General features: G+C 44.9%; 3 protein-coding genes across 3 annotated transcripts; 2 read left to right on the forward strand and 1 right to left on the reverse strand.

The window, feature by feature from the left end:
• Positions 1-2,062: 2,062 nt before the first annotated feature.
• LOC103649426 (SKP1-like protein 1) lies at positions 2,063-2,609 on the forward strand. Its single transcript, XM_008673696.3, has 2 exons — positions 2,063-2,464; positions 2,532-2,609. Exons 1-2 carry the CDS (start codon positions 2,063-2,065, stop codon positions 2,607-2,609), a joined length of 480 nt encoding a protein of 159 aa, XP_008671918.3.
• Positions 2,610-3,496: 887 nt separating this feature from the next.
• On the reverse strand, positions 3,497-3,891 carry LOC118474116 (probable methyltransferase PMT14). The gene has a single exon (XM_035963704.1). It carries the CDS (start codon positions 3,889-3,891, stop codon positions 3,586-3,588), a length of 306 nt encoding a protein of 101 aa, XP_035819597.1. The 3' UTR covers positions 3,497-3,585.
• LOC118474115 (SKP1-like protein 1) lies at positions 3,883-4,825 on the forward strand. The gene has a single exon (XM_035963703.1). It carries the CDS (start codon positions 4,111-4,113, stop codon positions 4,687-4,689), a length of 579 nt encoding a protein of 192 aa, XP_035819596.1. The 5' UTR covers positions 3,883-4,110; the 3' UTR covers positions 4,690-4,825.
• The last annotated feature ends 17,379 nt before the right edge of the window (positions 4,826-22,204 follow it).

Consider the following 22,204-nt stretch of genomic DNA (forward strand, 5'->3'; position numbering starts at 1 on the left):
GCGGATGAAACGAAGCAGTATGCATAACCTGCTTCGACTGAGCTTGTTGAGATGCAGCTTCGGCTAGTTCCTTTTGCTTCTGGATTGTAACATGGCACGTCCTAGTGGTGTGGCCCTTGCCCTCTCCACAGAATAGGCAAAACAGTCTCCTTGGCTGATCTCCGAATCTTCCGCCGAAGCCCCTGGCGCCTCTGCCTCTTGGAGCTGGTGGCCGAAAGAAAGTTTGTTGTTGCCCCGAAGCCTGTGAGGAGCACTGCGGCCTGTTTTGCTGACTCCCCTTATCATCATTCTGAGTGTTGTGAATGGAACGGACATGCCTCGGGTAGTATCTTCCTCCGAAGCCCCTGGTCATCTCAGAAAATCTGAAGGCCTCCTCCCTTCTTTGGCGAAAGTCATTGTCAGCACGAATGTACTCATCCATCTTTTGGAGCAATTTCTGCAAGGTCTGAGGAGGCTTCCGAGCAAAGTATTGAGCTGCAGGTCCAGGACGGAGCCTCTTGATCATGGCTTCGATAACGATTTCATTGGGCACTGTTGGTGCCTGCGCCCTCAATCGTAAGAACCTTCGGACATACGCCTGAAGGTATTCTTCGTGATCCTGAATACACTGGAAGAGGGCTTGAGCTGTAACCGGCTTCGTTTGAAATCCTTGAAAGCTGGTCAGTAACATATCCTTCAGCTTCTGCCATGAAGTGATTGTTCCTGGCCGAAGGGAGGAATACCAGGTCTGAGCAACATTCCTGACGGCCATGACGAAAGACTTCGCCATGATTGCAGCGTTGCCCCCGTACGAAGACACTGTTGCTTCGTAGCTCATCAAGAATTGCTTCGGGTCGGAGTGGCCGTCAAACATGGGGAGCTGGGGTGGCTTATAGGATGGAGGCCAAGGTGTAGCCTGCAGCTCAGCAGACAGAGGAGAAGCATCATCAAAAACAAAATTTCCCTGATGGAAATTATCATACCAGTCGTCTTCGTTGACGAAGCCCTCCTGATGGAGGTCTTTCTGATGAGGCCTTCTGTTCTGCTCATCGTGAGTGAGATGGCGAACTTCCTCAGAAGCTTCGTCAATTTGCCTTTGCAACTCAGCTAGGCGGGCCACCTTCTCCTTCTTCCTCTGCACTTGTTGATGTAGCATCTCCATCTCTCTGATTTCTTGGTCTAGCTCTTCTTCCTCAAGCGTCGGGCTAACAGCTTTTCTCTTCTGGCTTCTGGCCTCCCGAAGAGAGACGGTCTCCTGGTTGTGGTCCAGCGGTTGTAGTGCTGCAGCCCCAGCCGCTGAAGCTTTCTTCGGCGCCATAGCGAAGGTCTATAGCTTCCGAAGGTGTTCACGAAGACTCGAAGTGGAAGTGAGTTCACCGGAGGTGGGCGCCAATGTTGGGGACTTGTTCTCAAGTGCTAATAGTTAAGAACAAGGCAACATAAAAAGTGTTAAGTGTTAAAATCCTTCGTCCTTCGAAGCATTATGTTCCTTCGGGAAATAATGAGTCTCGGACGAAGGTCATGAGAGACATACCTTCGTAAACATAACAAGTAATGACGAAGGACTCACATAAAGCATGAAATATGATATAAGCATCACCATAGAATCATTTCTATTTTATTAACATGGAAAAACAGAAATGATTCCAAATTACAAATGTACCTTCGGTCCTGAGAGAAGGTGAAAAGTACGAGCGTGATGCCAAAAGCAAATGCCAAGTCAGCGTGAACAGTACGGGAGTACTGTTCATCTATTTATAGACGCGGGACGCAGCCCACGTAAAATTACATCCATGTCCATTACATTTGTTAACGGCTTATGGAAATCTGTCGAGGCCCCCGAAGTCTTTTCATCTTTGAGTCGGTTCCCCCTTCTGCCATCGCGCCGAAGCTTCCCTGCGCACAGCTTCGGCTACACTCGACCTTCGTCTGGTTCAGGCTTCGTCCTGGCCGTGCTCCATATTCATAATTCTGGATCCGAAAATACCTGTTCACATAATCCACTCGGAAAACATTGTCAAATCATGTTTTTGAGGACCTTCGGAGGACGAAGGCCCCCAACAACTAGCATTCAGCAACACCAATGGGTGAGAAGAAGATGCTTACGCTGAGGAGCTCCGACTGCGAGGAGTTCGAGGTGGAGGAGGCGGTGTTGATGAAGTCAGAGATCATTCGCTTCATGATCGAGGACGACTGCTCCGACAACGTCATCCCGCTCCCCAACGTCAATTCCAAGACTCTCGCCCTAGTCATCGAGTACTGCAACAAGCACGTCCACGACGCCGCCAAGCCCGCCGACGCCGCGGAGACCACCAACGCCTCATCAGCTGGGGGCGGCGGCGAGGTCGACCTCAAAAAGTGGGACGCGGAGTTCGGCAAGGTTGCGCCGGCGACGCTCTTCGACAGAGTAGAGCTGCCATTCTTCATCAGAGTAGAGCTGCCATTCTTTGATCCAATTAGGGCCACCAGAATGCCAAAGATGAAGGTACGCTTTGAACGAGGAGCAGACATAAGAGCGACGTCTATAAACTGCAAAACCAACATCCTTGCAGGAAAGCGAGAAGCGAAAAACCCGGTTCGACAAAGGAATAACCCTAAATAAATCCGTTGATCCACCAATGAACGATTGAAGAAGAAAGCCCACTGATTCTGCGCACAGACGCAAGGAACACCTACCAAAATATATGACTAAAAAGAACTCATGTCGGTCAAATTTACCCGAAAGAAGATTGATTGGGCAATTGAACTTGTGAAGAATCCAATCTTGAAAACGAAGGCCGTCGGAGAAATCCAGGGCAGATGGACCAGAACCAACCGAGGGGCCCCCATGGCCAAGGGCTGGGGGCACTTCGCCGGACAACGAGGGCAGCCTAGCCGGAGCGTCGCACCGCCATCGCCGCCGCGAGAGAGCACAAGTTGACGGACTAGCTCATGAGGTATTGCTTCGAACTTTTTTAATCCCCTTCGGGATTGAAGGGGATTGGAGAGAAAATTAGTTCATTTCCACCTCAATCCACTCCAATCCCGAAGGAGATATGAGGTTCCTAAAGTAGCCCTTAATGCCAAGATGGTAGATAGTTTCCTTTCAGGATCCCAGGTTATGATGCATATAAAATACGATATTTGTGATAAGAGACATTTCATGTGTTAGATTGACATTGGCTTCGCAAACTGATTTACCTAATATTAGGTGTTACATAATATTGAATGTTGTGCATGCATGCATGCTTATATGATTTCTCACTTAAGTGATTTTCACCGCCTATTTATAGGGTAACTGCAGCTGGTATGAAAGGAATATACAGTTCACATAGTTCACATGTGACGCGGGGCGGCCTTTTTGTAGTAAAGATATGAAATGATTGTGTGCCGTCGCAACTTATGGACATTATACTAGTAGGTGATAACAAAAAAGAACTATGTTCTATCTATATATTTAGAGACCAGTGGACAAAAAAAATAAACCGAAAGAAACTTGGCCTTCTTTATGGTTAATAGATAATATTAATATAGAAGAAAAGGAAATAAACTACTGCAAAATTGCAAAAACCCAAAGCATCTGAAATTCTAGATCTTCTACGCTCTAAACATAAATCCTCACTTCTATCAAGCGTTCTGAAAAAGGCGACACAAACTGAAAGCAGCCAGCCGTCCACCTCCATCACCTGCTACTGAAGAGCTGCCCGGCGTCTTCTCCTCTGCTGCCGTGCCTTCGCCGGCGGCTGTCCAGTACCGCTTGACAGCGAAGAGCACCTTCTCAGGCACGTTGGGGCCGTCCTCATGGTTTGCTAGCAGCGTCTTCCACCGCATCCCCTTCACCGTCCTCTGCACCTTGAGCAGGAGTGCAGGACAGCGGCCGTTGCAACAAAACAGGCGGCCGTTGCAACAAAACAGACTCCCGTTCCCGTACATTGTGGACGGGCTAAACGGCCTTTCGTCCGTTTTCCTCGTTCCAAATCATCCAGGATTTTTTTTATAAAAAGGAGAGGTCCCGTCGTCAGGGCCTTGCCTCGTTCCCTCCCAATCATCCTGCCGCGCGCCGCACGTAGACGTAGGTAGCTACGATTCGATTCGTGCTAGGATTTAGTCGTCCTGTCGTCGCACCAGCATTACTAGCATTCAGCAACACCAATGGCTGAGAAGAAGATGCTTACGCTGAGGAGCTCCGACTGCGAGGAGTTCGAGGTGGAGGAGGCGGTGTTGATGAAGTCAGAGATCATTCGCTTCATGATCGAGGACGACTGCGCCGACAACGTCATCCCGCTCGCCAACGTGAATTCCAAGACTCTCGCCCTGGTCATCGAGTACTGCAACAAGCACGTCCACGCCGACGCCGCGGAGACCACCAGCGCCTCATCAGCTGGGGGCGGCGGCGAGGTCGACCTCAAGAAGTGGGACGCGGAGTTCGTCAAGGTCGCGCCGGCGACGCTCTTCGACCTCATCATGGCTGCCAACTATCTCGACATCAAGGGGTTGCAGGGCCTGACCTGCCGGGCGGTGGTCGACATGATCCAGGGCAAGTCACCGGAGGAGATCCGCAAGACCTTCAACATCAAGAACGACTTAACCAAAGAGGAGGAGGACGCGATCCGTAGCGAGAACTCCTGGGCCTTCGACCCGCTCCCCGTCCGTAGTAGTGGACCGCGGTGGTTACTGTTAGCTTTGATCTCGATTGCTAGTTTGCTCGTCTGCAGTTATCTTCTGATCTGATAATACATTAATAAGTAGTTCGTTTTGTCTACAATTATTAGCTGATATATATTGAGGAGTTCGTCTGTGATCTGCAGTTATCAGCTAATATATTAAGTATTTAGGAATTCCATCTACAAGTTGCGCATATAATTAATTAAGCTACAAAGTCAAGAATCAAAATTTCAAGAGATTCTATCTACAAATTCATTGATCTGACTTTTCAGATCCGAACAACAAAAAGTGCAACCTGTGTTTAGAAATTATGTTTTTATTGAATTTTAGAACATTTAAATCTGAAGTTATATTATCTAGTGCCCACAAGCGCATATGTAGGGTCATGGTACCGATTACAATCATCCCCTCTTTTTTTGCCCCTTTGTCTCCTCATATTTTTCTATGGTTTGCATGGGGTCCCATTAAAATTTGGAGTAATTATATACATGTTACTTAACTTTTATAAAATTAAATAGCTAGTTCAGACCAGATGAATCATGAGAAAAGACTAGTTCAGCAAGTACCTCCTTTAGACCTTTTTTGGTTATTCCTATCTCATGTGTATTGGATTAGATTGGAAAAAATATGAAAGATTTTTTATTTTGTTTGGGATTTAAACCCACTCAATCCCACCCAATCCACAACGATTGAGAGCAAAACGAACAAACCCGCCTTAGTTGTGGCAAAAATACGTAAAAGTGTTTTCTGGTGCAATTATGTTTTTATTGAATTTTAGAACATTTAAATCTGAACTTATATTATCTAGTGCCCACAAGCGCATATGTAGGGTCATGGTACCGATTCCAATCATCCCCTCTTTTTTTGCCCCTTTGTCTCATCATATTTTTCTATGGTTTGCATGGGGTCCCATTAAAATTTGGATTAATTATATACATGTTACTTAGCTTTTATAAAATTAAATAGCTAGTTCAGACTAGATGAATCATGAGATAAGGCTAGTTCAGCAAATACCTCCTTTTTCGATTATTTCTATCCCACGTGGATTGGATGAGATTGGAAAAAAATATGAAACATTTTTTTATTTTATTTAGGATTTAAACACACTCAATCTCACCCAATCCACAATGATTGAGAGCAAAACGAACAGACCCTTAGTTGTGGCAAAAATACATAAACGTGTTTTCTGGTGCAATTCACGACAAAGGTCAATGAGTATTGTAGAAGCCACCTAATCAACAAAGCAGCTTTGAAAGCAAAAAAAAAGTTTCAGCTGTCCAAGTAAAAATAATATAAAATAGTAACTCCAGCCATGGCCCCTAATAATACTAGGAGAGAGGGAAGAAGGTTTGGAAAAAATTCTATGGAAGAGTTCTATAAATGTACTTGTTACAGAACCATGTGGATACCATATATACCTTGGCCATGGTATGGTAGAAGTGGAACCATCAGAGGAGATCGATTTTGTTGTCATCCACAACATAGAAACCACTACCGTACGCCCTGCCTCACGTCGAGCCTCTCTTAGATCTCAGACATGCAATAGAAACGAGCAACAATTATTTTATTTTAATCGCACTAACTATGATTTGAACTCATCACCTCTGACTCATATACCATATTAAATTGCATGCACCATGGACAAAAGTTTAAGCTGACAATAAGAGATAGACAATTGACTCATATCCTAACAAGTCTAAAGAAGGGACACATAGCGTGTGTTCGTATGGTCCTGTAAACAAGTACTAGTTGGTTACCCGTGCATTGCGACGGCTCACAACAATACCCACGTAAATTATCCACCGAAAAGATCTCAAGATTTTTTTATCGATTGTCTCCGCTCTTCGCATAATATTTTTTATAAATGCACGGGTACCATAGGCAGCAAACCAGAGACCCACATCCTCCCCCACTTCCAAGGTTTCATATAGGAGGAGGGGAAGGAAAGAGGCGGACATACATGTTCGTTGCCGTAGAAGGACACGACAAAGACCTATGAATCCGGGTGCGACATAGGTAGTATACGCTAGATATATAGGGATAGAGCACGCAAGCGGAGAAAGAAGCCTAGTCGGAGCAGCTCTAAACCGAGAGGCACCCGCACGAGGCGTCAATCCGAGAAGGGCGAGAGAAAGCGAGTGTCTTCCCAGCCCTGCACCCGCCGAAGCGACACAACATCACAACCAACTCTGTAGCATATGTTGACTGCTGCCACGCTACGAGCCTTGGTTGTCCAATATCTCAGACCTGGACACCTCATCGCCAAGATAACCTAAGCGTGGCAGGCGTCACCATGTCCTCCTCGATGGCACGCACGGAGAAAGGCCAGGAGCATGACCGACTCGCGTCGTACCCGCGTCAACGAGCGTCGGTCGGCTCGTGGCTGCGACCGTGTGCGGGGGCAGCAGGTTGGGGAGGAAGAACAGGGCGAAGGCCGGGAAGACGAACGAGACGTCTGACGATGGCGAAAACGATGGTGCGCGCAAGATGTGAAACGTCCTCGTGGACGTGCAATAGCCACTACACGAGTCGGTGTCGGGACTGGTGTCCGACGAATACGAGGAGAAGGTGCATGCTCCAACGCCCTCTATCGAGAATGGGGTGGCGCGGAGGTGGAGGCATGAGGGGAGAGAGAAAAGAAGTAGAATGGCGAATGAATTGGTGGCAACTAAGGCGAGGACCATCATTATCGTGCGCAAGTATAGATGGCCAAATGAGCCATGTCTGGCGATTCGGCCCGAGGCACGATCTATTTAATAGTGCCTGGGCCAACCCAGCACGAGCACCGTGCGGTGTTTGGGCCATAGCCTCGGTCCGTAGTGCTGGCCCGGCCTGACACGATTATCTTTTTATTCTAAATAAAATCATATATACATATGTACAATTTATATTCAATATTATAAACATCTGAGCATGATGTTCTACTAGTTAGACAGCTTTGCCCAGTGTCTCCCACCTTTCTTCCATTAGGGTGTGGGTTCAAACCCTACCTCCTACACTGCTTTTTAATATTTTACGCTGAGTTGATTTGGAAGAAATGTAGGGTAAAAAGATGATGCAGAACGACCGTTGAAACTGGTGCTTTAAGTATAGTAGAGATTTATACATGGGATGGCTAATTCGTGCCAAGGAGGACGGGGAACTACTAGATGGATAGAGGCCGACGCTAGAACTGAGACACAGGGATGACTGGAGCAGGATGAATCGATAGATGACCGGGCGCAGGCGGGCGAGAGGGAAATCTGTACAATGTCACACCCGGATTTAAGGGACAAAGCCGGGTACATCTCATATATGCGTCAAAGAAGACAACACATATAATAACAGAGTGTATAGAGAGAAATGTCACAATACAATCAGAGTACTTATTACATAGCGGAAGTCTTACAAAATAAAATATAAATATAAAACGAACTAAAGTCCATCCTTGGTGCCAAAAAGTCAACTAGAAGACGCCACCTAGATCAAATCGAACTCCTCGTTGTGTGGCTCCTCTTGAACCACCTGTACTTCTCCTATGGGAGATGTGAGACAGCAAGGGTGAGCTCACACATATTCATCACTCAACAAGTTGTGGGGAATAATGTGCATGAACTCACCAAAGGCTGAGCATTGTTTTTAATGAGTTGGTCAAATTTTATTAGTAGTTACTAAATGTAAGTAAATACCAGACCATAATAAGAATAATAGAATAAAATTAATAAATAATCCCATGCAATGCAAATGACAAATTGAATTTAACTCCATAATTTAATCATGCGAGAGTCCTGAGCTGCTCTTGACCGTGAGCTCGACTAGTATACCAGTTTTACACTCTGCAGAGGTTGTATCTTGTACCCACAAGTTGTGTATCCCATGTAGCTAGGGTTAGCTAGACCCTTAGACACTACCGAGGTGAATGGCTAGGGATCCACTACGAGGCCTTTACAAAGTTCCACTAGCTTCCGAAAACCCGCTACGGTTTATGGGAAGAGCACTTGCAAGAATCCCTCGTCTGACCGCCATCGCAGCAAAATCAACCCGAGAACCTCCCTGCATGCAACTCCCCTACTGCCCTTGCCCCTTTCGGGTAAGGTAGTCTTCCACTAGCTTTCCTAATTAGCCAGCCAAGGGCGTCCCATTCCACCCTTGTGGTGGCACGTGTTTCTCAAGTTAAGCTCCATGTTCCAATTAAAGATAATGATGATCTTGACATGAACATAAATAAAATAACAGAAAAAATGGAACATGGACGTAATGTAGTATTAATCCTAAGACCATATAGAGCAAGAACAAAACTAACCAAATAATTCAGGAGTGAATAAGGTAAAAAGATAACCAAAGAGGAGGAGGAGGCGATCCGTAGTGAGAACTCCTGGGCCTTCGACAGATGTAGTCTCCCGCTCCCCGTCCGTAGTAGTGGACCGCGGTGGTTACTGTTAGCTTTGATCTCGATTGCTAGTTTGCTCGTCTGTAGTTATCTTCTGATCTGATACATACATTAATAAGTAGTTTGTTTCGTCTGCAGTTATCAGCTAATATATTAAGTATTTAGGAATTCCATCTACAAGCTGCACATATAATTAAGCTACAAAGTCAAGAATCAAAATTTCAAGAGATTCTATCTACAAATTCATTGATCTGACTTTTTATATCCGAACCAAAAGTGCAACCTGTGTTTAGAAATTATGTTATTATTGAATTTTAGAACATTTAAATCTGAAGTTATATTATCTAGTGCCCACAAGCGCATGTGGGGTCATGGGACCGATTCCAATCATCCACTCTTTTTTGCCCCCTTTTCTCCTCATATTTTTCTATGGTTTGCATGGGGTCCCAATTAAAATTTAGATTAATTATATACATGTCACCTAACTTTTATAAAATTAAATAGCTAGTTCAGACCAGATGAATCATGAGAAAAGACTAGTTCAGCAAATACCTCCTTTAGACCTTTTTTGGTTATTCCTATCCCATGTGTATTGGATGACATTGGAAAAAATATGAAAGATTTTTTTGTTTGGGATTTAAACCCACTCAATCCTACCCAATCCACAATGATTGAGAGCAAAACGAACAAACCTACCTTAGTTGTGGCAAAAATACATAAAAGTGTTTTCTGGTGCAATTCACGACAAAGGTCAATGAGTATTGTAGCAGCCACCTAATCAACAAGCAACTTTGAAAGCAAAAAAAAGTTTCAGTTGTCCAAGTAAAAATAATATAAAATAGTAACTCCAGTCATGGCCCCTAATAATACTAGGAGAGAGGCAACAAGGTTTGGGAAAAAAATTCTATGGAAGAGTTCTATAAAAGTACTTGTTACAGAACCATGCAGATACCATATATACCTTGGCCATGGCATGGTAGAAGTGGAACCATCGGAGGAGATTGATTTTGTTGTCATCCACAACATAGAAACCACTACCGTACGCCCTGCCTCACATCGAGCCTGTCTTAGATCTCAGACATGCAATAGAAACGAGCAACAATTACTTTATTTTAATTGCACTAACTATGATTCAAACTCGTCAGCTCTGACTCATATACCATATTAAATTACATGTACCATGGACAAAAGTTTAAGCTGACAATAAGAGATAGACAATTGAGTCATATCCTAACAAGTCTAAAGAAGGGACACGTGGCGTGTGTTCGTATGGTCCTGTAAACAAGTATGTATACATGGGATGGCAATTCGTGTCAAGGAGGACGGGGAACTACTGGATGGATAGAGGTCGACACTAGAACTGAGACACAGGGATGACTAGAGCAGGATGAATCGATAGATGACCGGGCGCAGGCGGGCGGGAGGGAAATCTGTACAAGCACAAGCATCTAATCCAAACACCCTCATCAACCATAGAAAAGACGTATTGATGAAAGAATTTGAGTGTCTCCAACTTTTATGAGCTTTCAACCTTCAAAATCTTCCATATAGAGTTGAAACCTGAATTGTTGTAGTTCTTATTTTAGGACGCGCAACTCTGGATGTGATACAACAACTCAAGACCGCACAAGAATCGAGGGAGCTATCTTCCGAAGAAATACTATGGTGTACCAGACTCAAGAACACCTCATGGCGTTGCCCATCATTGAAAGAACAAGAAAGCATACGCCTCTAGAGTCTAGAATAACAAACCTCAGACTTGGGGACGCGAAAAACAAGATTCTTTCATGCCAAGGTGAACGAAAGAAGAAGAAATAATTTTATCCAGTGCTTACATTTCAAGGGAGGTTGGGCAACGTCACATGAGGGTAAGGCCAACATTGCTAAATCTCTTTTTAGCACATTGGTGGGGAAGACAGAAATGAGGCAATATGATCCAACGTCACATGAGGTTGGTTTTGGCTAGAATGGGCAAAACCAGACGCTCCATGGGCTGGGCTACAAACACCTTGCGCCGAGACTGACCGACTACTCTTTGCAGAATCAAAAATAATAAAAATGGTGATGGAGCAAAAACTTCCTTATGGTAGATCGCATGGGCCTACAGTCGACACTCGAAAGACATAGCGCCCAACGTCTTCACGTCCTCGGGCACACAGAAATTGTCAATCAAGGAAGCCCTCTCTTCCACCTCTCTCATTGCTCTTGGGTGGATCCTGGTGAGCTGTTGCTGCCGTCTGTCGAGCCCGCGTTGAGCTCCCATCTCCTCTCTCCACTCTCTCTCCTCCTTTCCTCTCTGTCGCGCGCCCTTCCTACGCGCGACCGTCCTGCCCTCATGGCCGGCCCTGCCCGGCGCGATCCGGAGGCGACCCCTGGCCGAGGCGGCCCGGCACGCGGCGCGGCTGCCCCCAGCGCGCCCTCCCCTGGTCCGCGGTCGGCCCGGCCCCGGAGTGCCCCCTGCACGCGCGGCTCGCTCATGCGCGGCCCCTGCGTATCTTGTGCATGCGCCCTGTCCCCGTGTGTGCGTCGTCGCATTTTAAATTCAGTTTAAATCGCGTGTGGTGTCACGCGATTCGTCACTCATCAATCCATTTTTAATTCCGCTTAAATCACGTGTTGTGTCGCACACTTCATCGCACGATAGCGTCTCTGTCCAACATCAAAAATAAATTTAGTTTCAAACAAATCATAAAATGTTAGTTTGAAACATTACTCTTATACCCAAACATCGTGCTTGATGGTGTCTTGAGTTGTTCCATATGTAGCATGTGGAGCTAGTGCGAAGTGCGACCAGCTAGTGCAAGGAACCACCACACCTTTCGGGTCGGTGACAATTCCTGGATTATGTAGACGACAGAGGTTACCTAACACTTGATTAACATGTCTATGGTGACCTCCACCGTCGAAAGACGTGTCATCGTATTGGCTGCAAGACAAAAAAAGGAAGTCATGTCATATATATAGTTTACAATAAACAAATAAGTAAGAACAAAGTGACAAAACATGAGTACCTATCACCAACCGGGATTATCAGTACCCGAGCTTCAGATTGTGCAGGCGCTGACGGAGGTAGGACAAAGTGGCCCTTCCGAGTGCCCCTTCGTCGAATGGCAGGAGCCTCAGTGGTATTGTCATCCGCCTCAGCATCTATGCCCGCGACCTCCTCCTGATGGGCCTGCACCTCCTCCTCCTCCTCATGGTGTTGCACCTCCTCCTCTTCGTCCTCCTCTTCCTATGGACATGAAATAGAGACATGTAAGACACATTTATATATAAGTGACTGACAAATAATATCAAATACATAAACATTTGCATCGGTAGTCCCTTGTAGAGCGATAGGTGTATCACGCAGTTCTGGCCGGGCGTGTCTCAGCAACGCCTCATGTCTGCTCTGGCTAGAACTCCCTTGGAAAAGGGAACATGCACCAGGGACTATCCTGCTAGCCGCATTAAGAAACCCCCTAGTAGTGTGCTTTGTTTTCCTACCACTCATCTTGTTCAATAGAAAACATTAAAGCTATTAGCTCCATAAAACATTAAAGGTATTAGCTCCACACAAATAATAAATCACATAAAGTTAAATTATGCATTACACATCAAAATTCATCGAAATCACGATCAAGGAGTTTTCTTCGATCCAAAGCTCGCAATGTGGCTTTTTTGTTCCTTGGATTTCATTTTCATTTCGGTGCAACACACTCATCAGCAGTGACATCGTTACGGTCTCCGACTAGTGAGTTCAATGCAACACCCTCATCGATAGTAAAAGTGGTTGGCAATTCTTCTTCTTGATAAACATCATCGGCCTGTTCATCTTCGAATTGATAACCAGCAGTGCAAGGAGTATGTAAACATTCCCTAGGGTTCACCTTGTGAACTACCCACCATGCTTTAAACTTCGGATTTCGGTACGACATATAGTAGACATGCTCGCATTGGTGTGCAAGGATAAAATTATCATGGCCACAAAGTTGTTCCTTGTGCTTTACTTCAGTTATGCCATATTGACTTTGTCTAATCCCATTATTGCTGTCAAACCAATCACATAGAAAGAATACTAATTTCAAAGTTTTGTTCCCTGCAAAATTAAACTCTAGGATGTTTTGAATGATGCCATAATAATTAGTTTCTCTTCCAAGTGCATCGAGTGCCCTCGTCAGAACTCCAGTGTTATGTGTGGCTGCATGAGGACGAGACTTTTCAAATTGGTCTGAACAAAAATCGAAGCCATTCACATCGTATCGACCAAAGGTTCTGCAAGTCACCGTCCCATAAGATAGTTGTCTCAAGTCCTCGTGTATGTTATGAGTCTTTGTGCACTGCAAATAATATACAGTTAAAATGACTACCTCGCGTAAAAGGCTAAATGACATCAAAGTAAGGAATATAAAGAGTTTACATGCTCCCAAAACCAGTCAACAAAATTAAGTCTTCCTTGGCTCCCATGTCGTCGCATCGTATCTAGTTGTTTGCTTGTAGGCTGATGGGAATAAGTCCAATTTGCCTCGTCGAACTTACTGTACGACAAATAAGTAATTAAATATGGCTCCTTGGCAAAGAAATTATGGGGAAAAATAAAGACTTACATGAAATATGGCTCCATCTCTTCCATATTCGAGTACATGTATAGCAATGCGGACATTCTTTCATCCATGCTAAGATGGTAGAACGTGCCCTTACTAGTAATTGTGCCTCTCCATTGGAAAATGTTGAGATCACTGACAGGAGGTTCCTCATCGACATTGTATCGCATGGTAGCAGCATAGACATTATGTTCCTCTGCGAAATACACACTTGTGAAGTATGAAACCTCCTTTAGGAAAAAGCTTCAGCGATGCATCCTTCTACTCTAGCCTTATTTCGAACCATGCCTCGCAGGTTTTTGAGTGCATGTTCAATGTGATACATCCACCTATATTGTACAGGTCCACCAACCTTTGCCTCATATGGAATGTGAATAAGTAGATGCTCCATCGGATTGAAGAATCCAGGTGGGAATATTTTTTCTAGCTTGCATAACAACACTGGTATTTCTTTCTCCAACTTCTCCATCATATTTTTACTTATTTCTTTGGCATAGATCTGCCTATAGAAATAACTTCGTTGAGCTATTGCTTGCCACATGGCGTCGGGCATGTAGCCATGAAACATGACAGGGATAATCCTCTCCATTAATATATGGAAGTCATGGCTCTTTAACCCAGTTAGTTTCCCCGTTTTCAAATTCACAGCTCTTTTCAAGCCCGCATCATTGAAAGGGAAATAGGCTTACACCTTTTCCTAATTGATTTTGGTGGTTGAATTGCCCAACACAAATAATTGGACTAACTAGTTTGCTCTAGATTATGAGTTCTACAGGTGCCAAAGGTTCACAACAAACCAATAAAAAGACCAAGAAAGGATTCAAATATAGAGAGCAAAAGACAGCCGAAGAGTCCCCTGGTCTGGCGCACCGGACAGTGTCCGGTGCACCAGGGAGTTCCAACTCCGAACTGCTCACCTTCGGGAATTCTGGGAGCCACTCCGCTATAATTCACCAGACTGTCCGGTGTAGCATCGGACTGTCCGGTGCACCAGCGGAGCAACGGCTACTTCGCGCCAACGGTCGTCTGCAGAGGACAATAATGTGCTATAGTGCACGCAGAAGTCAGAGCAACGCCAGAAGGCGCACCGGACACTCTACAGGACCTGTCTGGTGCACCACCGGACTGTCCGGTGGCCCAGATGTCACAAGCTCCAACGGTCAGAATCCAACAGCTAGGTGACGTGGCTGGCGCACCGGACAATGTCCGGTGGCGCACCAAACTGTCCGGTGCGCCATACGACAGCAGCCTCCACCAACGGCTCTTTTGGTGGTTGGGGCTATAAATACCCCCAACCACCCACCATTCATTGCATCCAAGTTTTCAGAGTTCCCACACCTTACAAGAGCTATATCATTCAATACAAGACACACCAAAGAGATCAAATCCTCTCCCAAGTCCAAAGATCATTCCAATCAAATAGTGACTAGTGAGAGAGTGACTTGTGTTCATTTGAGCTCTTGCGCTTGGATTGCTTTTTCTTCTTCATTCTTTCTTGTGATCAACTCAATTGTAACCGAGGCAAGAGACACCAATTGTGTGGTGGTCCTTGCGGGGACTTAGTGTCCCGTTTGATTGAGAAGAGAAGCTCACTCGGTCTAAGTGACCGTTTGAGAGAGGGAAAGGGTTGAAAGAGACTCGGTCTTTGTGACCACCTCAACGGGGAGTAGGTTTGCAAGAACCGAACCTCGGTAAAACAAATCATCATGTCTCACTCTTTATTTGCTCGTGATTTGTTTTTAGCCCTCTCTCTCGGACTTGTTTATATTTCTAATGCTGCTGCAGAAGTGGTACTTAGGGAAGACTAGATGCTATTTGTAAAAACATTTTAAATGTAACATGTGTAATATCTTGTAATCCTGTATGTAATATATTTGTTTTATTTTTCTTTATGGTTCAATTCTTTACGATGCATGAAACCTTACATACGTACCTTTTTTGAGTCTTTGACGAAAAAAAAACACCTTCCCTTCTTTTCATGCTTCGTGAAGAGAAATTACCACTTATCACAACAATATCCGAAGTATCTTGGAAAGTTTTGAAGCTTCGTAGAAACATTCCTCAAGGCTATACTTCAGAAATCAATATTGTTTCTCCTTGTGACTTGGCATGATTTGCCCTTCTTTCAAAGCGTTTTCCCGAAGATTGATATCATATTTCCTTCTTATGCCACATGCAGTATGATGTATGATGCTTATGTTATGCAAAGATGATGTGATGATGCTATGCTATGTAAGATGATATTCCGAAGATACACGCATATTTGCGCGATAAAACACATAATCTTTTTGTGAATCAGCGTTGATTTTTTGCTATAAGCCTCCCTTAGGAGCTTCTTCGCCTTTTACTTCAGCGGAATCAGCGTTGACTTTTCGCTGTAAGCTCTGCATTCCCTTAGGAACGTCTTTGGAGCTTCTTCGCCTTTTACTTAGGCGGTATCAGCGTTGACTTTTCGCTGTAAGCTCTGCATTCCCTTAGGAACGTCTTTGGAGCTTCTTCGCCTTTTACTTAGGCGGTATCAGCGTTGACTTTTCGCTGTATGCTCTGCATTCCTTTTGGAACGACTTTGGAGCAGAAAACTTACACTGCGCTCCCTTCGGAACGACTTTTTGTGACTTCATTAAACTTACTCTGCGTTCCTTAGAACGTCTTTTTGTTGCTTCGAAAAATTTTCGATAGTCCGAAGGTCCTTTTTATTATCATAAGCCTGGGAAGAAAACATATTTTTTGTAGGAATCACCGAAACTAATTACATGAAACCTAAACAATGTCCTTTATTACAGAAAATAAAACTGAATGAAAAAGACTGCTATTAGGGTAGGATATTTGTCAATAGATGTGCTTTGATTCTGGCACAGTGCTGTTGACCGTGCGAGCTTCGGACTGTTCTCTGAAGTCCCTTTGATGCGGAGCATATTGGCTCCCTTCTGGCTGCTGGCCTTGCTGCAACGGAGGTGGAGGCGGAGGCTGTTGCCAGGAAGCTTGAGGCTGACTCGCCGAAGCAACAGAGACTGCAGGATGGTTGCCCACATATTCTGGGATGTAGGGCGAATGATACGAAGCTGTATGCATGACCTGCTTCGGCTGAGCTTGTTGTGCTGCTGCTTCAGCTATTTCCTTTTGCTTCTGAATAGTGACATGGCACATCCTGGTAGTATGGCCTTTGTTTTCACCGCAGAATAAGCAAAAGATTCTTCTCGGTTGATCGCCAAATCTTCCTCCGAAGCCCCTGGCTCCTCTGCCTCTTGGAGCTGGAGGTCGGAAGGAACTTTGTTGTTGCCCTGAAGCCTGTGAGGAGTATTGTGGCCTTTGTTGCTGACTCCCCTTATCATCATTCTGAGTGGAATTGTGAATTGACCTGACATGCCTCGGGTAAAACCTTCCTCCGAAGCCCCTGGTCATTTCAGAAAACCTAAAAGCCTCCTCCCTTCTTTGACGAAAATCATTGTCAGCTCGAATGTATTCATCCATCTTCTGGAGCAGCTTTTCCAGCGTTTGTGGTGGCTTCCTGGCAAAATACTGTGCTGACGGCCCTGGCCGAAGCCCCTTGATCATAGCTTCAATGACAATCTCATTGGGCACTGTTGGCGCCTGTGCCCTCAATCGTAGAAACCTTCGGACATATGCCTGAAGGTACTCTTCATGGTCCTGAGTGCATTGGAAGAGAGCCTGAGCAGTGACCGGCTTCGTCTGAAACCCTTGAAAGCTAGTTAACAGCAAGTCCTTCAGCTTCTGCCATGAGGTGATTGTTCCTGGTCGAAGGGAGGAATACCAGGTTTGAGCAACGCTTCTGACAGCCATAACGAAAGATTTGGCCATAACTGAAGCATTGCCACCATACGAAGACACTGTTGCTTCGTAGCTCATCAAAAACTGCTTCGGGTCTGAGTGGCCATCAAACACGGGGAGCTGAGGCGGCTTGTAGGACGAGGGCCAAGGTATAGCCTGCAGCTCAGCGGACAGGGGAGAAGCATCATCAAAAACAAAATTCCCATGATGGAAATTGTCATACCAGTCATCTTCGTTGGGAAAACCCTCCTGATGAAGATCTTGATGCTGAGGCCTTCGGTGTTGCTCATCCTGAGCAAGATGGCGAACTTCTTCAGAGGCTTCGTCTATCTGCCTCTGCAGTTCGACTAGCCTGGCCATCTTCTCCTTCTTGCGTTGAACCTGTTGCTGAAGGATTTCCAGATTTTGAATCTCCTGATCTAGATCATCCTCCGGAGGTGTTGGACTGGTAGCCTTCCTCTTCTGGCTTCGTGCCTCTCTAAGAGAAAGGACGTCTTGATTGGGGTCCAACGGCTGTAGCGTGCCAGCCCCTGGTGCTGAAGTCTTCTTCGGTGGCATGACGAAGGTGATGCCTTCCGAAGGTGTTGAAAAAGCTCAAGAAATGGAAGTGAGTTCACCGGAGGTGGGCGCCAATGTTGGGGACTTGTTCTCAAGTGCTAAGAGTTTAAGAACAAGGCAACATAGAAAATGTTAATCGTTAATGCCCTTCGTCCTCCGAAGCACTATTTCCCTTAGGACATAATGACTTGCGGACGAAGGTTATGAAGGACATACCTTCATAAATTAATCAAATAATGACGAAGGATGGAATATGAAGAATATAAAGGGAGACATGAACAATCATTTATTATTATTGAGCATAAACAAAAAATATTATTGAACAACAAGTGTACCTTCAATCGGAAGGAAATGATTGTACAAGCGTGACGCAAAAAGCGAATGCCAAGTCAGCGTGAACAGTACGGGAATACTGTTCACCTATTTATAGACACGGGACACAGCCCTTACAAAATTACATTCATACCCTTTACATCTGACAATAACTCTATAGTAATCTATTGAGGTCTGAATAGCCTTTTCATCTTTAAGTCGGTTCCACTCTCTGCTGTTACGCCGAAGCTTTCCTGCTCAACACCTTCGGCTCTGTATCAAGCTTCGTATTATTCCGGTCTGCTGCAATGCCGATTTTAGTCTGAGGGTACCTGTTCACATATTGTACTACAGAAATACTGTTAAATCCTGTTTTTGAGGACCTTCGGACGCCGAAGGTCCCCAACAGCCAATGTTGGAGACTTGTTCTCAAGTGCTAAGAGTTTAAGAACAAGGCAACATAGAAAATGTTAATCGTTAATGCCCTTCGTCCTCCGAAGCACTATTTCCCTTAGGACATAATGACTTGCGGACGAAGGTTATGAAGGGCATACCTTCATAAATTAATCAAATAATGACGAAGGATGAAATATGAAGAATATAAAGGGAGACATGAACAATCATTTATTATTATTGAGCATAAACAAAAATATTATTGACCAACAAGTGTACCTTCAATCGGAAGGAAATGATTGTACAAGCGTGACGCAAAAAGCGAATGCCAAGTCAGCGTGAACAGTACGGGAATACTGTTCACCTATTTATAGACACGGGACACAGCCCTTACAAAATTACATTCATACCCTTTACATCTGACAATAACTCTATAGTAATCTATTGAGGTCTGAATAGCCTTTTCATCTTTAAGTCGGTTCCACTCTCTGCTGTTACGCCGAAGCTTTCCTGCTCAACACCTTCGGCTCTGTATCAAGCTTCGTATTATTCCGGTCTGCTGCAATGCCGATTTTAGTCTGAGGGTACCTGTTCACATATTGTACTACAGAAATACTGTTAAATCCTGTTTTTGAGGACCTTCGGACGCCGAAGGTCCCCAACAGTAGCCCCTCGCAATATTAATTTGTTTGAAATAATAAATTCAGATTGCGATATGAACGAAGGCTTTATGCCGAAGGTCCGAAAAAACACCTTCCCTTTGCTAGAATAGCAACATTCAATGACAAGTGGGGTCTTTCAACTTTCAACGCATCAAGCGTATAAATACGGCCATACCGCAAACTTATTTTGCACGCTTTCTGGCCAACCGCTCCTGCTCACTCATTTTTTAGCTCTTGTGCACTGTGATCTGCTAAGCTTTTAGCTTTGAAGCTTCGGGTTTGAAAACAGTTTTTAGTGTTTCCGAAGATGTCTGAAGCTGCTAAGAAGGCTGCTGCTGAGATGAAGCTGAGTCTTGATGAAGAGAAGAACTTAGGGTTTCTTATAGCAATGTCGAAGACCAACACAGAAAAGATCACCAGGGAAATTCTGGAAGGGCTGTCTGAAGATACTGGTGACAGTGAAAGTTATGATGTGGACAGCGGTGGCGAAGACTCCGAAGATCGCCCCTGGCGACCAAGCCATTCAGTTTATGGTAAATCAACTATCAAAGAGAATCATCTTGTTAATATGAGAGGAAGGTATTTCCGGGATCTGTCCGTTGTGAGGGCCGACGAAGGGGAGAAGACTTGCCCAGACCCCGAAGAAAATGAAGTCGTGGTGTTCCGAAGCTTTTTGAAGGCTGGGCTGCGATTGCCCTTGAGCAGCTTCGTCGTGGAAGTGCTGAAGATCTTTGAAGTCTATCTTCACCAACTTACCCCCGAGGCAATCATAAGGCTGAATATCTTCGTGTGGGCCGTGCGAAGCCAGGGTCTGAAGCCTGATGCAAAAAGCTTCTGCAATATTCACGAATTATCATACGAGACAATACCTTGGGGTAAGGAACAGTATCACAATAACTTTGGCTGCTACAAATTTGTTTCTCGGTCTGGGTCAAGCTGCCCCGTGCCAACTTTTCGGAAAAAATGGCCCAGCGGCTGGATGACAGAGTGGTTTTATGTAAAAAATGATCTGAAAGCACGTGAAGACATCAAAGGTATAATCATGCGTCCTATTTGGCAAAGCTTCGGCCTTCGGAGGCCGAAGGTCGAGATGAATGAAGCCGCCGAAGAGTGCCAAAGAGCCTTCGGCGTTGTCTGCTCTTTTATAGGAACAAGAGACTTAGTACAAGAGCATATCGCCTTCAGGGTGTGGCCGCTTGCGGAGAAATGGGAAATGCCACAAGAAACCATTAAAGAGGCCGACGAAGGTGGACTTGTCAGGTTTAAGTACACTTTTAAATTTGGAGATAAATTTATTGAGCCAGATGATGAGTGGTTGAAAAGCATTGACAATTTAAGTGATGAACTGCTTGGGACCTACTCGAAGGCCGAAGATAACGCAATGTCAGCAGCCTTCGGAGGCCGAAAAAAGAAGAGACTGAATCGGGTATTTGATGCCATCGGGTTTGTCTACCCTGACTATTGCTATCCCATTCGAAGGCAGAAGAGAAAAAACACAACCTCTGCAAAAGAAGAAGCTGCAGCTGCTCCTAGCGAGCCAGAACCGAAAAGGAAAAAGATAAAGGTTCTTACGCATCGGCCGCGTTACATTGAACCAGCTTCGGTGCCCGAGTTTACCGGAAAAACTTCTTCGGACACCGAAGCTGAAAAACCAACCGAGCCAGCCTTGTTGCCAGAGATCGTAGAAACGGCCGAAGTGCCACCAGAGATAGAATCGGAACAATCAACCATTTTGTTGTCAGAAATAAAAGAGAAAGTCGAAGCGCCGTCCATAGAAAAAATTGAAGAGGTAAAAGAAACTACTGAGGGCTCCAAAACATCCGGAGTTTTGAGTCCTGCAGCAAATATTGAGACAGTAAAGAATCAAAAAGTGCCAACCATGACTCCGAAAAGAAAGAGGATGGCCAATGTGCTAGATGTGCTGGAAACAATCAAATCTTCAAGCACACCTCCGAAGAAGGCTGCTGTTGCTTCTGAAACAACAGCTGAAATTTCTGGTTCTACAGCTCCAGAGCAGGAAATTGAAACCGAAGCTGGGCCCTCAGAGCCCGCAAAGGCAAAAGCCTTGGAAAGTGAGGCAGAAAAAATAACAAAGCCAACCCTTGCAAAAGAAACTGGAGTTGTTACCCCCGAAGCATCCCCCAAAATTCGTGATTATATTTTTCGTCATGCTTCGGGGAAGAAATTATCAGAAAAAGAAGAACAAGAGGCCCAGCACTATGCCCAAAAGTTGAAATATCCGAAGGGGGCGTTGATATTTAATGGCAGTGGAGAAGAAGATTTCTTGTATTGTCTCCCCGACAACAAGGAAATTTATGTCTGTCGGGAGATGAGCAGAAGCTTCGGATTCCCAACTTTAGAAGACGGACTTTCGGTGCTGTCAAAGAACGATCTGGCTGACAGCCTGGCTTACAACAGTTTAAAGGTGCGACAAGTGGAATTCTTGTATTTTTTGTCGAGTTCAAAATTTTTCGTTTGTTTAAAACTATTGACACAGACATGTTCCTGTTTGCAGGGCCTGATACTCAGCAATGCCCTCAGGGCACAAAAAGATGCTGAAGACGAAAGTTGTACTATAGCCCTGAGCAACCTTCGTTCCGAAGTAATTGAACTGAGGAACGAAGGTCTCGAAAAAGACAAAATATTATACTCATTGATAGATAAAATAAAGGAGGACGAAGCTGCTTTTAAAAGTCAAGCTGAAGCTCAGAAAAGTGAAATTGAAGACCTTCGGAAACAATTGGCCAGAGCCAAAGAAGAACGTATACTTGAAGAAACAAAGCGTGAACTCAGCGATCAATGGGCAGATCACCTAGAAGTGACTGTTGAAGAGCTTCGTTCATCCAAAAAGAGATGCTACAATAAATCTATAGATTGTGTTAAAAAATTAAAGGCTAGCTTCGCCAAGGTTGGCG

This window comes from Zea mays, unplaced genomic scaffold, assembly GCF_902167145.1.
Source record: "Zea mays cultivar B73 unplaced genomic scaffold, Zm-B73-REFERENCE-NAM-5.0 scaffold_222, whole genome shotgun sequence".
NCBI lineage: Eukaryota > Viridiplantae > Streptophyta > Magnoliopsida > Poales > Poaceae > Zea > Zea mays.